Source organism: Megalobrama amblycephala, linkage group LG18 (assembly GCF_018812025.1).
Source record: "Megalobrama amblycephala isolate DHTTF-2021 linkage group LG18, ASM1881202v1, whole genome shotgun sequence".
In the NCBI taxonomy this organism is placed as follows: domain Eukaryota; kingdom Metazoa; phylum Chordata; class Actinopteri; order Cypriniformes; family Xenocyprididae; genus Megalobrama; species Megalobrama amblycephala.
The window spans coordinates 21,529,707-21,548,485 of record NC_063061.1 but is presented as its reverse complement, the minus strand read 5'-3'; the positions used below and the strand labels follow the sequence as shown (position 1 = coordinate 21,548,485).

At 39.0% G+C, this 18,779-nt stretch overlaps 1 protein-coding gene across 5 annotated transcripts in view; it reads left to right on the top strand.

Annotated features, from left to right (window-relative positions):
• The window catches only part of unc5da (unc-5 netrin receptor Da), a 247,173-nt gene that overhangs the window by 193,034 nt on the left and 35,360 nt on the right, over positions 1 to 18,779 (top strand). For all 5 annotated transcript variants that reach the window (XR_007181237.1, XM_048165904.1, XM_048165906.1 and 2 more), the window contains 5 exons: positions 2,880 to 3,047; positions 4,959 to 5,123; positions 6,520 to 6,555; positions 8,631 to 8,819; positions 17,757 to 18,161. Coding sequence is in view for 4 of the 5 variants with exons in the window: in XM_048165904.1 (XP_048021861.1) it covers positions 2,880 to 3,047; positions 4,959 to 5,123; positions 6,520 to 6,555; positions 8,631 to 8,819; positions 17,757 to 18,161 (963 nt within the window). In the remaining variant the exon portion in view is untranslated. The remainder of the gene's footprint in view (positions 1 to 2,879; positions 3,048 to 4,958; positions 5,124 to 6,519; positions 6,556 to 8,630; positions 8,820 to 17,756; positions 18,162 to 18,779) is intronic.

The following is an 18,779-nucleotide window of genomic DNA, read 5'->3' as shown; positions in this document are numbered from 1 at the left end:
TCTCCCGTGGTTACATGGGATAGTAAAGTGCATCCATCAGATGCACAAGTCAGAATCTTGCCGAAGTAGTAGGTCGTCCATGCATTTTTTTTGTCTACTTGTTTTACAAATACTGTGAATTCGGACATACTACTTACAACCAGTGTTGGGGTAATGCATTACAATATTGCGTTACTCCCTTTAAAAAATAACTATTTGCATTACTTAGTTACTTTTTATGAAAAGTAATGCATTACAATACTTTTGCATTACTTTTTAGCAGCTAAGCTGGGCTTGCTTGTTTTTTTTTGTTTGTTTGTTTGTTTTGTTTGTTTGTTTTTTAATGACAACAAAAAAGTTCTATTTTTGGCAAATGTTAAGGCCCTTTCACACCAAAAGTGAAATGAATAAGCCTCAGGCTGAAAGAAATGCAAATATACGCCCATACAGTAGAGGGCGCAGCTCAAGCAAACCTTTCAGCTGTGCTGCTATTTTGGATTAAAGAAGAGTATTATACAGGAGAAGAAAGTTCAAAACTCTTTCTAAGTCTAATCTAAAGTCATTTTTGATTATTAGTTTGGTTGAATTAATTCATTGAAGGTCAGCAGCAAAGATATTAGTTGATAAAGTGAGATTAAATACATAAAGTATGTTTATGTAATTTAATAAAGTTAATTATTACAGGTTTGCATACAATTCTGAGATTGCATTTCACTGTTTTTATTCATCTTGAGGAATACTGAATGTTTTTGTTCAAGTGATATAAGTAAATGCATGTTCACATTTAGTCTAGAACTACAATAACCATCATGTTTCGCACACAACACCTCTGCACTTTATTTCTCTCAACATGGGGACAGGAGAGCTGTCAGTCAATAAATGTGAAAAAGTAACTTGCGATACTTATTTGAAAAAGTAACGTAGATATTTTGCTGTAAATTGAAAAAGTAATGCATTACTTTACTAGTTACTTGAAAAGTAATCTGATTACATAACTCAAGTTACTTACCACTTCTACTGCTCACATACTGTTTTTTTTTTTTTTACCCATTATATTCTGTAGTAGGGAAGTATGCATATTCAGATGCAGCTACTGTTTTATAAAAACAGTATTACATTTATTTTACACAGTATTTTATATTGTCTCTTGAATCCCTTATTCATTCAGAAACAAAACAAGTGACTGTCTTTATGAATAAGTCATCAAATCATTCACTCAAATGATTCTTTTAAAAACATTCACTCATAAAAGCAGTCACTTGTATTGTTCCTGAATGAATCTGCATTTTTGAAGGAGTAAATCATTAACTCACTCTTAAACAGTGACATTTGTCGCCACCTACTGGCGTAACAATGTAACATGCAGAAAGACAACTAATACACAGACTGACAATTTGTCTGAAATGTGCAAACACAAACAGTGACAAATTCCAGTACACATGGAATATGAGAGCTATAAAAGGAATCTGCTAGATTTTAAGTGCAAGGAAAGTTTCATTTAAACATCTGGATCTCACAAGAGTTTGTGTTGATCACAATGTGTGAAAGTTTGAAATGCTGCAGAAGGGCTCTGTCCATCTATTTTGTCACCTACACCGACCTTCAGTCTAACAGTTTACAAAAAAATGATCACCTATAAATCACCATCCCGCCACAACCCATGACACAGCGCCGCCGTTTTTCAAATCCTCAATAATTCATCAAGCGAGACTTAATGTAGAAATACACCGTTTCATCATTTCGCCAGACCTGTGACTGCGTGAAGCCATCACTTAGACGCCCAGTATGGGTTCGATTATCTATTTTTGTCAACACATATAATGAGTTAATGATTCTAACGCTCCCTGTGTGGCCAGCATTGCCACGGTTCAGGCTCCATTAGCCTAATTGACATGGTCTCCTAGTGTTTTATCCTCAATATTTTGATGGTAAGGTAATATGGCGCACTCTCTCTCCCTCTGCGTGCCTTCTGAGAGTCAGTCACAGATGAGGGCTGAAGCTGGCAGTTTTTAGAGGCTTGATTAAACACACTGAAAAGCTTTGACATGAGCTGTCAGAAGCAGGCAGCACTGATTGAGCGCTAGCTGACTGATCCGCAATTAACGTGTAGCAGCTAGCATAGCATCTACAATTTTACATGACTCCCAGCAGTCCCTAAGGCTTAGCAGACACAAGGGAATTACTTGTGTGATTTAAGGGAATGCATTGTTTGTTGGTGTTGATAATATTCTTAGTGAAGTGTAAATAAGATGATGCACTGGTTAAGAGAAGGGAAATTAGCTACAGTAGCACACACTTTTATAGTGAGTTGTACCCTCAATAGTGCAAAATTTGTGAAATTAATAAACAGAATATGATGTTTTAGCAGTAGTTCAAAACAAAACCCTTTTTGTGTTCATATTAAACCAGCACCATTGGTTATTTTCAAATATATCTATCCTTCATGTGTCCGCTTCATGTATTCAGTCATGAGAATCTATCTTAGTCATTTGTATTTCTCATTAAGTCCTCAGCGTGGCTGTTAGTGCGCGTCCAAGACATGTTTATGAAGTCTTGGGCATTCTAATGTAATTTCTGTATAATCCAGTTTGAATCTCTTCCATGAACCAATTGAATGATCAAGTCACTTCTAAGCTTATTAGATGGAGTATTACGAAGAGCAGCGTGTGTCGTTTTAGCCACGTAGCATGTGCAAAACTACCTCTTGCGGTAATACTTAATTTTGGTTCTAGAGTTTGATTTATTTAGTTGTATTAAGTTGTATGGAAAGCAAAACTCTCCAAATGAACCATGCAGTGCGGATAAACAATGCCTTCCAATAGGCTGTGGAGGGATTTGAAATTCCTTTCAAATAAACAATAAGGCTAATGCTAATTCAGTCTATTTTCTCTCTTTGTCAGTGAATGGAGGGTGGTCATCCTGGACGGACTGGTCCGAGTGTAACGTCCGCTGTGGAAGAGGAGTTCAGAAGCGAACACGGACCTGCACTAACCCTGCTCCGCTTAATGGAGGGGCTTTCTGTGAGGGAATGTCTGTACAAAAGAGCACCTGCACCTCTCCCTGCCCAGGTTAGACACACAGAACAGGTAGTCAATGAGAATGTGATGAAAGACCTAGGTATCTCAAAAACAAATCTTTCCCATTAAGTTGTCCTCAATGTATACAACATAACCTATGTATCTGATTTGTGAACAAATCTTATTAGTGTTATGAGCCAGTTCTTTTGTTACTTGCTGAATTGTTACTGTAACTCACTCACCAAAATATGAGGCATTACTTTTAGTCATATCTTATCAGGATGTAAAATATTTAAGAAATTGTCATAAATACTGTTCAAAATACTTAATACTTATGCTCACCAAAGCCACATTTGTTTGATCAAAATACAATAAAAACTGTAATATTGTGAAGTCTTATTACCATTTTAAAATGTTAAACGGTTTAATTTTATTTATTTTTTTGTTGAAAATATTTTTATAATATTTTTTAAAATATAATATTTTTTATAATTCTTTGATGAATAAAAATAAAAATAAAAATAGAAATCTTTTTATTCATTTTAATGTGTAAATGCTGAAAAAAGGTTAATTTCTCACAAAAAAAAAAAATATATAAAAATAAAAATAAATAAAATTCAATTAAATCTAACTGACCTCAATTTTTGAAACTGAATATATTATACTTTTACTTTAAGCTTAGAAATAGCCAAAAAAAAAAAAAAAGGAAAGGGGAAAAAAAGGAAACTCTAAGAATTTTTTTTTTCTTCTTCAGTAAATTAGTTTTAAGACAGTAAAACATGCCTGATTTCATATATATAGATAGATAGATAGATAGATAGATAGATAGATATTGATAGATATTGAAGTCTGACCCAAATTAAGATGTACTCATTTTAAGATGTACTCAAATTTGCCTGCATTAAATGCACTCTTTACTTTCCAGCTCTTTGTTCTTGAAAACCTAGAAGTGCATTTTGCCAGCAGATTCAACAGTTCAAGGCTGGTCAGTCAGGCGACGTGAATATGTCTCACTGCTATGGCTTGTTAATTAAACATGCTTTCTGAACAAATTGATAGCTAATCCATCTGTCTGGGAGGCTGCATATAAAGTAGGAACTTGACAGTATGTGCTGCATTTAAATTGACCTCAGTGACAGAAGCTACTAGAGTTTTACATTTGAAATGTGTCTACATTCTGTTAATGTGGTGCTGTCATTCTCACAGATTTCCTGTTTACTGTCTAAAGCGAGATTCAGTGCTCCTCATAGCGAACAAGGGTGATGGAGTGAGACAGATAAATGGGGATGAAAGAAATTCAGAAAGACAGAAGTGAAAGGGAGCGTGTGTATGTGACAAAGATATGGAGCTAAGAGAAAATCGTGATTACGAAATTCCATAAGTCAAAGAAGTTAAGGGAATCAAGAAAGACATATGAAAGGAGAAAGGCAGGGGGACAGAAAAAGTGAAACCTGTTGGAGTGAAAGAAAGGTGCAGAAGAAGAGAGTTATCAGTCGCCTGGTCCTCGAGAGCTCTTACGCTGACTAAATTTATGGTTTCATTGGAAGCACCAGTCACAACGGAAACACTAGTCATGTTGGGGGAAAAGTTATCTGAGGAGGGCACCAGTCACTCTGCAATCTCGCTCTCCAGCCCAGATCAATCCCAGTACCCCACTCAACAGACACACAAGCACAGCATTTGCATTTAGATTAGCCGCAGAGGAAACACCAGCAGCCCATGGAGTCGTTAGGGTAAAGGGGGAAGCCTGATGGAACAAGACAAAAGTAAATTGTCTTTTGCGTTTGTCAGAGACAAACCTTGAGAGAGAAAATCCTGGAATTATAGAAACGCCACCTGCAGAAAGAGGAACAAAATGAGTGACCATTCTGAGAGAAAGTTTGAATTCTAGTTTTTTAGTTGCAAACTTTTTTTTGTGTGCTCTTATGAAAATGTGTATCTTTTTGTGTGTGTTTGTGACAGTGGACGGTGGCTGGGCCGAGTGGACTATGTGGTCTGTGTGTAGTTCTGAATGTGAGAGGCAACGCACTAGGGAGTGTACAGACCCAGAGCCAAAACATGGTGGCAGGCTGTGTGATGGAGCGGCCCTAGACACGGACAACTGCACTGGAGATCTCTGCATTCAAGGTGGGTAAATCATCATAATCATTATTACTATCATCGCCATCATTTTCATCGCTGCTATAAAATAGTTTTAGTTAGTTTTGTATCAAATTCAGTGTGATTTTTGGTGACCGAGATCTGGCAGCAGCTAATTTTTCCTCTTGGGTGAGCGATTCGATCACAGCTTATCCTGCCATGAAATGTGCCATAGGCCAGCAAACCAATGAGAAAGTGGGACAATGATGACATTCCAAAACAAAAGCGCTAAGGCGCAAACGCTGCTGTAGATCAGCTTACCCGGAAGTATCCGTAACTGGCAGATTTCAGCTTATTTTCGTTTATTGCCATGGCAACATTTCTAATGTTCATATAATTAATTCTAATGTTGTATAATTAATATTTTATTTCAGCTTTATTTTAATTTTAGGTAATGATAATAACCCATATATATTCACCAGGTAGGTAGATAGGTAGGTAGATAGATAGATAGATAGATAGATAGATAGATAGATAGATAGATAGATAGATAGATAGATAGATAGATAGATTTCATTTTGAACTATTAATGAAAAGACAGTGTAAACGACAGTAATGAAAAGATGGTGTAATGCTTTGTACATTACATGACGCTGTGTGTGGTGGTAAAATGTTTAAAGAGGCTCAATATGCTTCTGATATTCTGTTATACAGCTCATCCAACTTCCTCAGTGCAACACAACATAGAGCGGTAAAAAATCATCTCACTTTTGTTTAGATCAGTGGAGACAAGTGCTCTGTGGAAGGCTGTCAGCATCTGAATGAAACCAGTCAGTCAAACCCTCAGACGAGCAGCACTTGACAGGCCGTTTTGTAATTCCTTGGGAGAGGCAGAAATCTTCTGTTTTAATCCTCCTCGCTCATCATCCTGACAGTTCTTTAATCAATCTTTCCTGCCTCCATCCCCTAAGGGAGGAGGGTGTACACCTCGCCATCCTCTGCAGATGAGTCTAAAGCCCAACGGTGATAGACATCCCTATCAGAGACCAATTTCCTACATCTAATACGGACACACACAACCACGCACACTAATGCATCCGTAACCTTCTTTCTATGTGAACGTGGTAATTTTGTGTAAAAGATTTGACAGTGATTCCAGATTACATGCCTGTCATTGACCATCATACATATGTAAATCTGTGTTTAGACATTTTGATTCAGTGTCGTCTGTTATTTACCTCCTACATAATTCTTAAAATTCATTTTTTTTTAAAGAACTAGAAGGATTTCAGAGGTTTCTTCTGGCTTTCTGCAAGAGCTCAACTTTATCAGCTCATGGGATGTCACACCAAATGGGCTTTTTTATATCTCCAATGGATTCTGTGTGTGCATAAACATCTGAAAATTGCATCTCATAGCATGTTATGCGTGTCTGTTTCTGCAGACAGGAAGCTGCTCCACGATGTGAAGGTTCCGCAAGGTGAGTCACCACCGCTTCACCTTTCATCTGTTTCTTTTCTTTTTCACTTTGATTTTTTTAAAACTTCATTTTCATAAATTCATTCATATGCATTGCATTGCATTACTTTTGAATATGCTCATAGACATATTAAGCATGATGTAATAACTCCACATTGCATCACAGTCATCCATCTTAATATTGCCATTCTGTTCGTCGTGTCATATAATTAACCCATTTTACTGTTATCATCATTCTGAGTCACGCTTGACAAACAACCTTATTGCAACCTTTACATAAGCTCATTTCCACACTCATATTGTTCAACATTGGGTTGATGCCCTGTCAGTTAGGTTTCTAATGAATCATCCAGTATGCCATTTGAAACAACCTGGAAAACCAGTTAAGTCGATGACATTTTAAAGACAGCTTTCAGAGTGTTGACTCAATGAAATGGTGCCACATTAACGACAATGACACACCACAAAGATTAAACGTCTTTGACGGGTTTTCGCCTGAGGAATGTCAGTGTCCCCGTCATGATTATAACATAGCCAGACACAACTCAGTAAACTTAACCTGTTACTTAACCTATACCATTTAAAAGTTTTGTGTTGGTACAATTAAAGTCCCCCTGTAGTCAATAATTTTATCTCTTAACACTCAACATTGATCAGCAAAATTACATATTTAAAAATTTTTTCCTGTGAAAAACATTTCTTCATGCCTTAAAATAGCTGTATGTAACTCTACATACCTGCCTCATTTAGTATACGAGGATCTATGAATACGCTAATTAGCCCCGCCTCCACTCACTCGCACAAGCTCAGAGATCCACTCGGTCAACTTACTGAGGTAAACGCTGCACAATGGTATCGTTTTTTACAACGTCGGACACATAACAATAGCAATGTACAGTAATGTAGTAATGTACATTATACACTTATACACCCGCTATATTGCTATATCTACCTGTCTTTATATCACTGCAGGTTTAAAGAGAAAATACTCGACAATGGTGTAAAAACACCACATAGACATATAAACAACATTAAAATCTAGATTTTCACCACAGAAAATTATTGCTATTGACAGTAACTGTTTTCTATTTAAATATATTATGAGATGTAATTTATTCCTGTAATGGCAAAACTGAATTTTCAGCTGCCATTACTCTAGTCTTCAGTTTTACATGATCCTTCAGAAATCATTCTAATATGCTGTTTGGTTAGTATGCCCCGTCCACACTTCCTGTTTCAGTGCAGGAAAGAAAACTCTGCTCCTCCAGTAGTTTTTGGGGGTTTTGAAGCCTTATCTGAACTCCAATCTGAAGTCAAAGAGAAGAGAACGAAGCGGGTTACAGAGCAAAGGAGAGGGAAAACGAAAAGAAAAGGCAGCAAAAGTGAGCAAATACACAAACACAAGTGCAAAAGAGATTCATTAGCCTGCCAAACTTTTCTAGAGCTCCCAATTAACCTGCTCTGTTTGCTGTTAGTGCAGCTCCACATGTTTCTGGCTAGTGTTTTCATAGCCGCAGGCTTTGTCTGATGTTCCCTACCCGTCTGGGGGCTTTTGAATGCTTAGGAACGACATGCTAGGTTTTCTTTGTTCTGTCTGTTGTTCATTGAGTCCTGGTTGAATTGTTTGCGCGAAGAAGTCGACAGATAGGGCCTAATCACTACAGATGAGATCATATAATGAGCAGCGTTGTCACGAAATCCCTGTGGAAGGTTTGCGGTTTTTGCTTTGCCAGATTCGCTGCGTGTGTTCGTGTTGAGAGTCAGGTGTGCGGTTGAGGGCTGATTGTAATCGCCCATCGCTAGAGAACTTTCATTAGTGCTGGAGGTGTCTGGGAAAGTGGGACCATTAGAGATACTGAGAGAGAAAGAGAGACTTCTGTGATGAAAGTGTTTGTGGTTATGTAATTTATTTCCTGTGTTTTGTGGCGGAGTCATATCTGTGTACATCAAAATGAGATCCCTGAGCTATTTGATGGAGCAAATAAACAAATACCTTTATATAATCATTTTCAAAGAACTACAGTCATTGCTTTGTCATCTTGTATTTCTCTTCAAAATCATTTTCTCTTCTTCTAGCTGAAATGGAGAGCAATAACGATGTGGCGCTCTACTCCGGTCTGGCTGCCGGCGTAGTTACCGTCGTCGTGCTGGTCATCGCTGTAACACTGTACAGGCGGAATCAGAGCGAGTATGGTGTTGATGTCATTGACTCGTCTGCGCTGACCGGAGGATTTCAGTCCTTCAGCTTCAAAAGTGCCAGGCAAGGTGAGCGAAAACAACAGCGTCAAATTGCCCCAAGTGTATGTATGACTCATGACATAATTACAGTGTTTGCATGTTAGAACTATGAAAAAACTGATTACTTCTTTCTATTTTCTCCACATTTTCCGACAGTTAATTCAGCTTGAACTGTTTAACCCGCAAACTCCATTCAAATGTTAAAGTTTTGAATTACATTCATATTTCTTGGGTTTCTTACCCCAGTAGTATTATTTCTTCTTTTCTCTCTTCCATGGCTGTAGAACTTTCATTAGTGCGGGAGGTGCCTGGGAAAGTGGGAGCATTAGAGAGACTGGGAGAGAAAGAGAGACTTCTGTGATGAAAGTGTTATATGGTCATATAATTTACTTCCTACACAACCTACCATCTGAGTGGGATTCAAACCGGCGACCATAGTCTCTAGCATGCCTTTTGAGGTCGGGGCGTGAGGTTTATTCAAACAGCTCTTACTAGTTAGCCTCCGTTACACTGACCTCCCGAAACCGGATCTACTCACACCGCTCCGAACAGGATTCGAGCCAGAGTTTTCAGCATGGGAGGTGGGCACTCTAACAAGGATGCTAAAGACCGCATCCTCTATCGTCAGTCGCCAGTGTGCCTCTTGAGGCCAGGGGACTGAGTTTAACGAGCACAGCTCTTACTAGCTGGCCTTCGTTACACTCACCTCCCTAAACCTTACTCCCATCTGGGTCACGGCACTAAATATAACCGGTCCTACTCGAACCGCTCCGAAATGGATTTGATTCAGTGTCACTGACATGGGAGGCAGGCCTGCTAACAAGGACAATAAAAAGCAGAGTCTCTAGCAATCCTTTTGAGGCCAGGGGCAAGAGGTCTATTCAAAAAGCTCTTACTAGCTGGCCTCCGTTACACTGACCTCCCAAAATCTCACTCCCATCTGGGTCACAGCACCAATGTAACCACTCCGGATCTATTCACACTGCTCCGAACAGGATTCGAGCCAGAGTTTCCAGCATGGGAGGTGGGTGCACTAACAAGGATGCTACAGACCGCATCCTCTAGTGTCAGTCACCAGTGTGCCTCTTGAGGCCAGGGGAGTAAGTTTTACGAGCACAGCTCTTACTAGCTGGCCTTCGTTACACTCACCCCCCTAAACCTTACTCCCATCCGGGTCACGCCACCAAATATAAACGGTCCTACTTAGCCCGCTCCGAGATGGATTTGACTTGGTGTCTCTGGCATGGGAGGCAGGCCTGCTAACAAGGACAATAAAAAGCACAGTCTCTAGCAATCCTTTTGAGGCCAGGGGCAAGAGGTCTATTCAAAAAGCTCTTACTAGCTGGCCTCCGTTACACTGACCTCCCAAAATCTCACTCCCATCTGGGTCACAGCACCAATGTAACCACTCCGGATCTATTCACACTGCTCCGAACAGGATTCGAGCCAGAGTTTCCAGCATGGGAGGTGGGTGCACTAACAAGGATGCTACAGACCGCGTCCTCTAGTGTCAGTCACCAGTGTGCCTCTTGAGGCCAGGGGAGTAAGTTTTACGAGCACAGCTCTTACTAGCTGGCCTTCGTTACACTCACCCCCCTAAACCTTACTCCCATCCGGGTCACGCCACCAAATATAAACGGTCCTACTTAGCCCACTCCGAGATGGATTCAACTCGGTGTCTCTGGCATGGGAGGCGGGCACGATAACAAGGACACTAAAGACCACAGTCTCTAGCATGCCTTTTAAGGGGCAAGAGGTTTATTCAAACAGCTCTTACTAGTTAGCCTCCGTTACACTGACCTCCCGAAGCGTCACTCCCACTCGGGTTACAGCATCAATGTAACCACTCCGGATCTACTCACACCGCTCCGAACAGGATTCGAGTCAGAGTTTCCAGCATGGGAGGTGGGCGCGCTAGCAAGGATGCTAAAGACAGCATCCTCTATCGTTAGTTACCAGTGTGCCTCTTGAGGCCAGGGGAGTAAGTTTTACGAGCACAGCTCTTACTAGCTGGCCTTCATTATACTCGCCCCCCCTAAATCTTACTCCCATCCGTGTCACGGCACCAAATATAACCGGTCTTACTCGACCCACTCCGAGATGGATTCAAATCTGTGTCTCTGGCATGGGAGGCGGGCGCGCTAACAAGAACACTAAAGACCACAGTCTCTAGCATGCCTTTTGAGGCTGGGGCATGAGGTTTATTCAAACAAAAAGCTCTTATGCTGTGTTCACACCAAACGCGAATAGAGCGTCTGGCACGAATGATTTCAATGTTAAGTCAATGTAAAGACCCGTTTACGCGCGTCTGGAGGTCTCGCGGCGCGAATTCGCCTCATTCGCGCGTCTAGTTCGCTTTTTGTGCATGTACGCGTTTGACACGAATTCGCGTCTGACGCCCGAGTTTTGAAAAATGTTAACTTTGCCGTGAATTCGCGCCGCGTTAACCAATCAGGAGCCTGCTTGCTGCTGTGGCGGCAGGCCCGCCCGGAGTCACTCATTCAAAATGGAGGAACGACCGATATTATCAGTGAGCAGTCACCCAGAGATTTATGACACATGTTCATAGGCCTACTTCTATAGAGACAGGAATAAAAAGGACCTCGCTTGGAAGAGTGTCGGTGAGGAGATTGGGCAACCTGGTAAGCTGTAAATACACATTTCACTTTTGAGTCACGTACACGTTTATCAACCCGTGAATACAAAGCGGTAGCTCTCTTGATGAACGCACGATCAACATCAGCCATCTTGCAAACAGACAACTGCCTAGCACTTGCCCCTCCCACAAGAAGCGGATTTCGCCTCGGACGCGCGTCAATTTCGCTTCAAACGCTTGTTTTTTTACGCACGTCTAGAGCGAAATAGAATGCATTCAAAATGTTCAAGCGGCAAACTAGACGCGGTAGACGCGAATTTGACGCTCTATTCGGTTGTTTGGTGTGAACGCAGCATTACTAGTTAGCCTCCGTTACACTGACCTCCCGAAACCTCACTTCCATCTGGGTCACAGCACCAATGTAACCCCTCTGGTTCTACCTACACTGCTCCGAACAGGATTCGAACCAGAGTTTCTGGCATGGGAAGTAGGCACACTAACAAGGACACTGAAGACCGGATCCTCTAGCGTCAGTCGCCAGTGCGTGGCTTCCGAGCCGTTCTGTTTTGTTGCCAGCAGCACAGGCAATAATGTCAGCTGTGCGTTCTTGCTCTCTACGGCGGCGGCGAAGTGACACACACCCGCCTCCTCTCACTTACTCGTCTCTTTCGCTCCAGTTAAATAGTGCTCGTATTGCGAATAATTTGACTAATTCCTGCAAGTTTTGTGCTCATACCAAAAGCATGCGCACCACTATCTATATATTAGTGGAGCACACCTATGACGCCTCTCAGTCTCATGCAGCTTGTGAGTAACAAGTACCAAAATGAGTGGCTTACTGAGCTTAAACTGTCAAATACACACACAATTGTGTCAAAATGGCCATGTTATGGAACTTTGTTAGTTGAGAAAGATAATGCAAGTTGTGTAACAGTATATTGGATCCCTGCGTGAACTCTTAAAGTGACAGCAGTCTAATATTCCTGCTGCTGTCTGTCATGTTAATAAAAGAACAAAAGGCAAAGAAATTCACTTGCTACTCTTGACTGAATAACTTTTGTAACTAAATGTAAGCATTAATCTTTTTTTGAACTATCCCTTCATGCAACTCATTTCACTGACCATTTACTAAAAGACAAAGGAAAATAATTCATTTAGTTTCAGGCCTTATTTTGTACCCAATGTTTTCCTAATGTTTACCTAGAAGAAAAAAGATACCATGCCAAAAAGATGACTTTTCCCTTCTACAAACTTCTTGTAGAACATTTTCTCACTTTACTCTGTTTCTTGTCTCCTTGCGTCTAAACCAGAGCTAGAGGGTGTTAGTTGATTTACTCTCCATGTCTCTCTTCTCCGCTCCTTTGGCCCATCTGACGCCCCCAGAAAAAGAGATTGATGTTGATGGAGGGGTGCAGAGAGCAGAGCACTAGTTCTCTCTTGCTTGTCTGTTCAGTAATAGGGCCTGCTCGCAGTGCTATCACTCTCCTCGGCCCACTAAACACCACCATCACTACAGACACACAAACACGCACGCGTATCACCAGATGTCTCGACAGGAAGTTTCAAAGTGCTCGTTGAGGAGCTCAACACAGTGAGGTGATAGATGCCACAGTGTACCCATCAAATGCTTAGAAACATCAATGAAATGATGGATGGATAAATGGAAAAAAAGGATAGATGGATGCAGTATAAGCAGGAACGATCCAAAAAGTGGGAAAGATACATTATAAACCATATCAGGCTGGCTCATGAATATTAATAAGGTGACATAACAGTAGTCATATTTGATTTGCTGAAAAGCAATAATGATGGATGGTTGGATGAATGGATAGTTGGATTTAATGAACTGAAATGTGCTAGTTGCAGTTCTCTTTAAATACATCTAAAATATTTGCCTAGAAATCTTATCACTATGGAAATCTTAACTCATTTGCTCACGCATTTACGACTCCACAAAACTGTGGATGTATATCGTTGCAATAACCATGTTGCCTAGGCGACAGATATTTGACAGCGCTGCCAATACACGTACAGCAGCGAACGACTTTGATAGGCACTCATATCAAGCAAGACAACTGTTGTCATGGAGATCGGAACCTTTAGCCTTGCGTGACAACTCGCACACATTTAGATTTTGAATAGATCTGCCAAAAGAGAGGTTTCAAGTGCAAGCTGCAGTCTATCCTCCTGGGCCTCAGTCCAATCTGTGAAAGAGAAAATGAGTCCCTCTCACACCTCTTTTCACCACCTCTCTTAGGAAAGTGCTCTCGTTCAGCCATTGCTTTTCGATGAATAAAACAGATTGAGGGGTGTCTGTGTGAGTGTGATGCGTTTTCGTGATCTGTCAAAGCTCTCAGCAGAGCTCATAATGAAACAAGTGGGATCACTTCACACTGATGTAACAGCTGGTTCTAATAATCGAAAGATTGTTGTTGCATTTGTCTTGATAGTTTAGTTTGAAAACTGGAGACATTCGGTTCCATCATAATTCATCATTTTAAGTAATGTTTTTGACTCAATTTTACGCTAAGAGTTTTGTAAGGGCTACACATCAAGGTTTGGCTGGTTACCATGATCCAGTGAGACCCTGCTGGTAGATGCCGCCCACCATCTGGAAAGCACTGAAAGCATCTGTCTCTTTATACACCATGTCTTGCAAAATATAGTGTGTGTTTGTATGTGTGTTTATATATGAGCAATATCACACTCATAGTCGTGTGATATGGTTGTATATCTGCACAGCTGTGATTCGGCCATAGGTTATCACAGCGTGCTGATATACAGCCATATCGCATGGCTAGGAGCGTGAAATTGCGTTTATACAACAGTTTGACGGCACAAGTGTGTAAATAAATAAGAAATAACAATGGAGTGTCTTTAAAACCCTCTTTTGTGCAGAACTACTTCCTTCCGCCAATTACTAATTCTAAAACGTCACTTTTAAAACTAGTAATGAAGGAATGTTGAGTCCCTCCACTGAAACTTGTATTTTGTACAGTAATATTGAGAGAGAGAGAGAGAGAGAGAGAGTGAGATTGCCTGAGCAAGCATTACCTTTGTCTAATATAACATTCATTTTTCTGGTCGATGTCTATAATATTATATCTATTATAAAAATTCATTTGAATGTCCGCTGAGGAAAGTGATCTTTGTATTTGTCCTTTTTACTGTTAAGAGAGTTTTCCATAACAGAGCTAAAACAACATTCTTTGTTTACAAAAGTCCCTTTCAATTAAAAAGTCTCATTCGCTCGTAAAGTTTGCCGCCATCTAATGGTGTATTAATGTAACTTTCACTCAATCTATGTTAAGCACTAATGGATTCTTTCTCAATAGAAAATACAACATATTATTTTTATAAAATAATATTTATTGAACAACAATGTTTAAATTAACAACGATAGCCATTATAAATGTCAACAGGAAATTAACACAACACAACAAGTGTAGTATTTGTAAAAAAAAAAAAAAAAATATGGTAGATTTGCTTGGCCTCCATGAACAAAGAGCCACAAACAGTGAAAAGGTAGGAGTGATCAGATTTCAGAACCAGAAAGAACTGTTGTGTGTGTGTGTGTGTGTGTGTGTGTGTGTGTGTGTGTGTGTGTGTGTGTGTGTGTGTGTGTGTGTGTGTGTGTGTGTGTTTATATATATATATAGATATAGATATATATATATATATATATATATTAATATATAATATATATATATATATATATATATATATATATATATATTATATACTAAGTATTTTATTTTTTTTTTAATCTTGAGCCAATCATGGACACATTCATGTATTAGACTTGCAGCCAACAATAAGGAAATTATTCACAATAATGACATTTTTATGTTACTTCAAAGTCCATGGAATTCTGCAGAAGAGTTTTAAATCTGTTAAAAGATGCAGAGAGTACTATGTCCGTATTGGTTACTAAAATCATTATTAAATTATTTAAGTTGCAATAAATATTTAATGTCTACTAAATATTAAATGATTTAATAAACAAACATGCAAAGCCCAGGAATGTAGACATTTTTTTGAATGATGGATGTTTAAATTCCTTGGAAACATGTAGAGCTTTTAGTTGAATTATGCAGGCTCAGATTCTGTGAAGGTCTACTCATCAACATAAACCGCAATTTTATGTGTATAGATCTGCTATTCACTTTACAACTAGATCATCTAGGTATGATCTAAGGTCCAACATTTAAAAATGTAGTCAATAAAAGCACTGCAATTTGTCTTTGATGCACACAAATGAGTTTCAAGCTGTGTCTGTGTCAATCCAAGGATATCGATGATGAAAAGGAGAAATCGTTTTTTGTAATCTCATTCATTGTATTCGTGTTGGTTTTTATAAATTTTTTGAACAAGTTGATTTTCTGATTACAGATAAAATGAGCCGAAAGAGATTTTACAGACTGAAAAGTCAAAAAAATATTATATGTCCATGAGAAAGGATACAATACTAATGCAGTACTAGAAATTGCAAAGTTAAAGCATGACCATTGGACAGTGAAATACTCATTGGGAGAGCAGGGTCAGTCAAAAACAGGTGGAGAAGAAAATACGGTAACACTTTACTTGAAGGGGTGTGCATAAGACTGACATGACACCTTCATAATCATGACATGACACATGTCATGAATATGAAGGATGTTTTATGAATGTTTATGACAACTGTCATTAAGTGTCATTCGCTCAGTTATGTCATTTTTAATGTCAAGATGACATTGTTTGAGATGTCCGAGTTATGACAACTTGACATAAACCAACACATCATAACCTGTCAGTGTCTTTGTCATGACAACTTGACATTATTTAGCTTTATGGGTTAACATTACATTAAACTGTCATGTGGTTGGTTTTGACATTGGCTGTCATGAGGCCATTATAATAGTGTCATGAATATGTATCTTGAGCTCAAGTACAGTGGTACAAATTGAACTTGTCATTAAAATGTCATTAAGTGACAATACTCTGACAAATAATTTTATAACAGCGTCATGACTATTTTTCATTTCATGTTTTTTTTTTTTTTTTTTTTTTTTTTTTTCCCACCAACAGAAGGTCAGATAATAGACAATTTCAAATTTCTTAAAAAAGATGACACTGTTATAAAATAATGGTAACACTTTATTTTAGGGTCTTTTAACTAGTTGCTTATTACTATTAGCATTCATATGGCTAAAATATTGGCTATTTATTAGTACTTATAAAGCACATATTAATGCCTTATTCTGCATGACCTTATTCTACATTCTTAATCCCACCCAATACCTAAACCTAACAATTAACTATAATAAGCAGTAAATTAAGAGTTTATTGAGGGAAAAGTCATAGTTAATCGTTTATATATGTGTTCCCTATACTGAAGTGTTACCAAAATAATATAATGTAATGTTTACCCATAAAGCTAAGTAGTTTTTTAAGTTTGATAATTAATCTGCTATGTCATGTTTATGACAGGTTATGATGTTTTGCTAATGTCAAGTTGTCATGACAAAGACACTGACAGGTTATGATGTGTCGGTTTATGTCAAGTTGTCGTAACAAAGACATCTCAAACATTGTCATCTTTGCATTAAAAATGACATAACTGAGCGAATGACACTTAATGACAGTTGTCATAAACATGCATAAAACCTCCTTCATATTCATGACACGTGTCATGTCAAGATTATGAAGGTGTCATGTCAGTCTTATGCACACCCCTTCAAGTAAAGTGTTACCGTCTCCGGCGTCACCAATTTCCAAAACTGCAACCAACTTGGAGTTTCCAGAAGTGCAAGGTGTCAGGATCTCAGAGACTTAGGTTAGTTAAAGAATCCTAAAAAATGACCGCCATTTATTAGGAATCGCATACCAAAGTGTAGTAAAATACATAAATACTGTTTTTTTTTTTTTTTTAATAGGCTTTATAGACAGACAGATTGAGAATAACTCTTGAAGGACCAGCACCACATCCTCTTGTACCACTGTTTGAAGAATTTAGTTAGTTTTTGGAGTTCAAAACTCCTGTCCTGAAAGTTCTGTCTTGCAGAGATGGACTAAAAATTTATCTCCCAAAACTTACTGCCAAATTCTGGAAGATATATTCTTCAAACAGTGGTACAAGAGGATGTGGTGCTGATCCTTCAAGAGTTCTCAGTGAAATTGTCAAACTTCTAAACATTCTTTCATCGTGTGAGCCATCACATGATGCATTTAGTTATTAAAATCTGTAAGACATGCATGTTAATCAGAAGATGTGTGCTCAAGTCATTCTATGTATGAATTGCATTTTCATTTATATTTGAATAGCTTAAAAGATCCAGACAAAACAGATGATCGTGTCATTTACTAGTCTACCAAATATTGTGTTCCAGGAAACCCTCTGTTAATGAACTCCTCCATGCAGCCAGACCTGACCGTGTCACGGACCTACACCAGCCCCATCTGTTTCCCTGATTCCATGGAGAAGGAGCTCATCCCTGAACCTGCACTCTTTGACCCCCTCCCTGACCTCAAGGTCAAAGTTCACAGCTCCTTCATGGTGTCCCTCGGTGTGTCCGAGAGGGCGGAATATCACGCAAAAGGTCCTTCCCAAACGTTTCCTCGCGGCATGGTGCAGGAGATAGGAGGTGGAGGGGGCACGCTAGGTGGGAGGGGGAAGACTCAGCTGGCCCCTGTTCAGCCAACGCTGGTTTCTAGTATGACAACTGGCAAACGGCCGCTCAGGACAAGTGGGGTGTTCGGGCAGGGAGGAGGACGACTGGTGGTGCCCAACGCAGGTGTGTAAATGTGGTTGCACTTAATGCATGCCTTAGATTAAAGGGTTAATTCACCCAAAAATGAAATTTCTGTCATTAATTACTCACCTTCATGTCGTTCCATACCCGTAAGACCTTCATTCATCTTCAGAACACAAATTAAGATATTTTTGATTAAATTTTCAAGGTCCAGAAAGGTACTCATTTTTGGGTGAACTAAAGCTTTAAAGAAGAAGCAAGAGAGAATCAAACACACATGAAGAAAAAAACGCAAACTGCAGTAAGAGGCTAGTTTCAGTCCATAGCAAACACAGAAAATCTCACGCTTATTTAGAATATTGGAAATTAGAGCTTTCAGATCATCAGATAGAAATTGAAAATAGAATTTAAATTGAATTGTTGGTCCGTGTACTTTTGCGTCCATTCGTTTTTCCTTTTTTAAACCAGAAATTAAATATGGAAAATGCGGTTTCTTTGTTTTTTTTTATTTTAACACTGATGAATAGAATTAGCAAATACAAACAAATTTTCCTTATGCAGGATTATTATTTTGTTAAAAATAATATAAATGATATACAACTTGTTTTTTAATATGTAAAAAAGCTAAATTTAATTTACAGTGTTTTGCGTCATACTCAC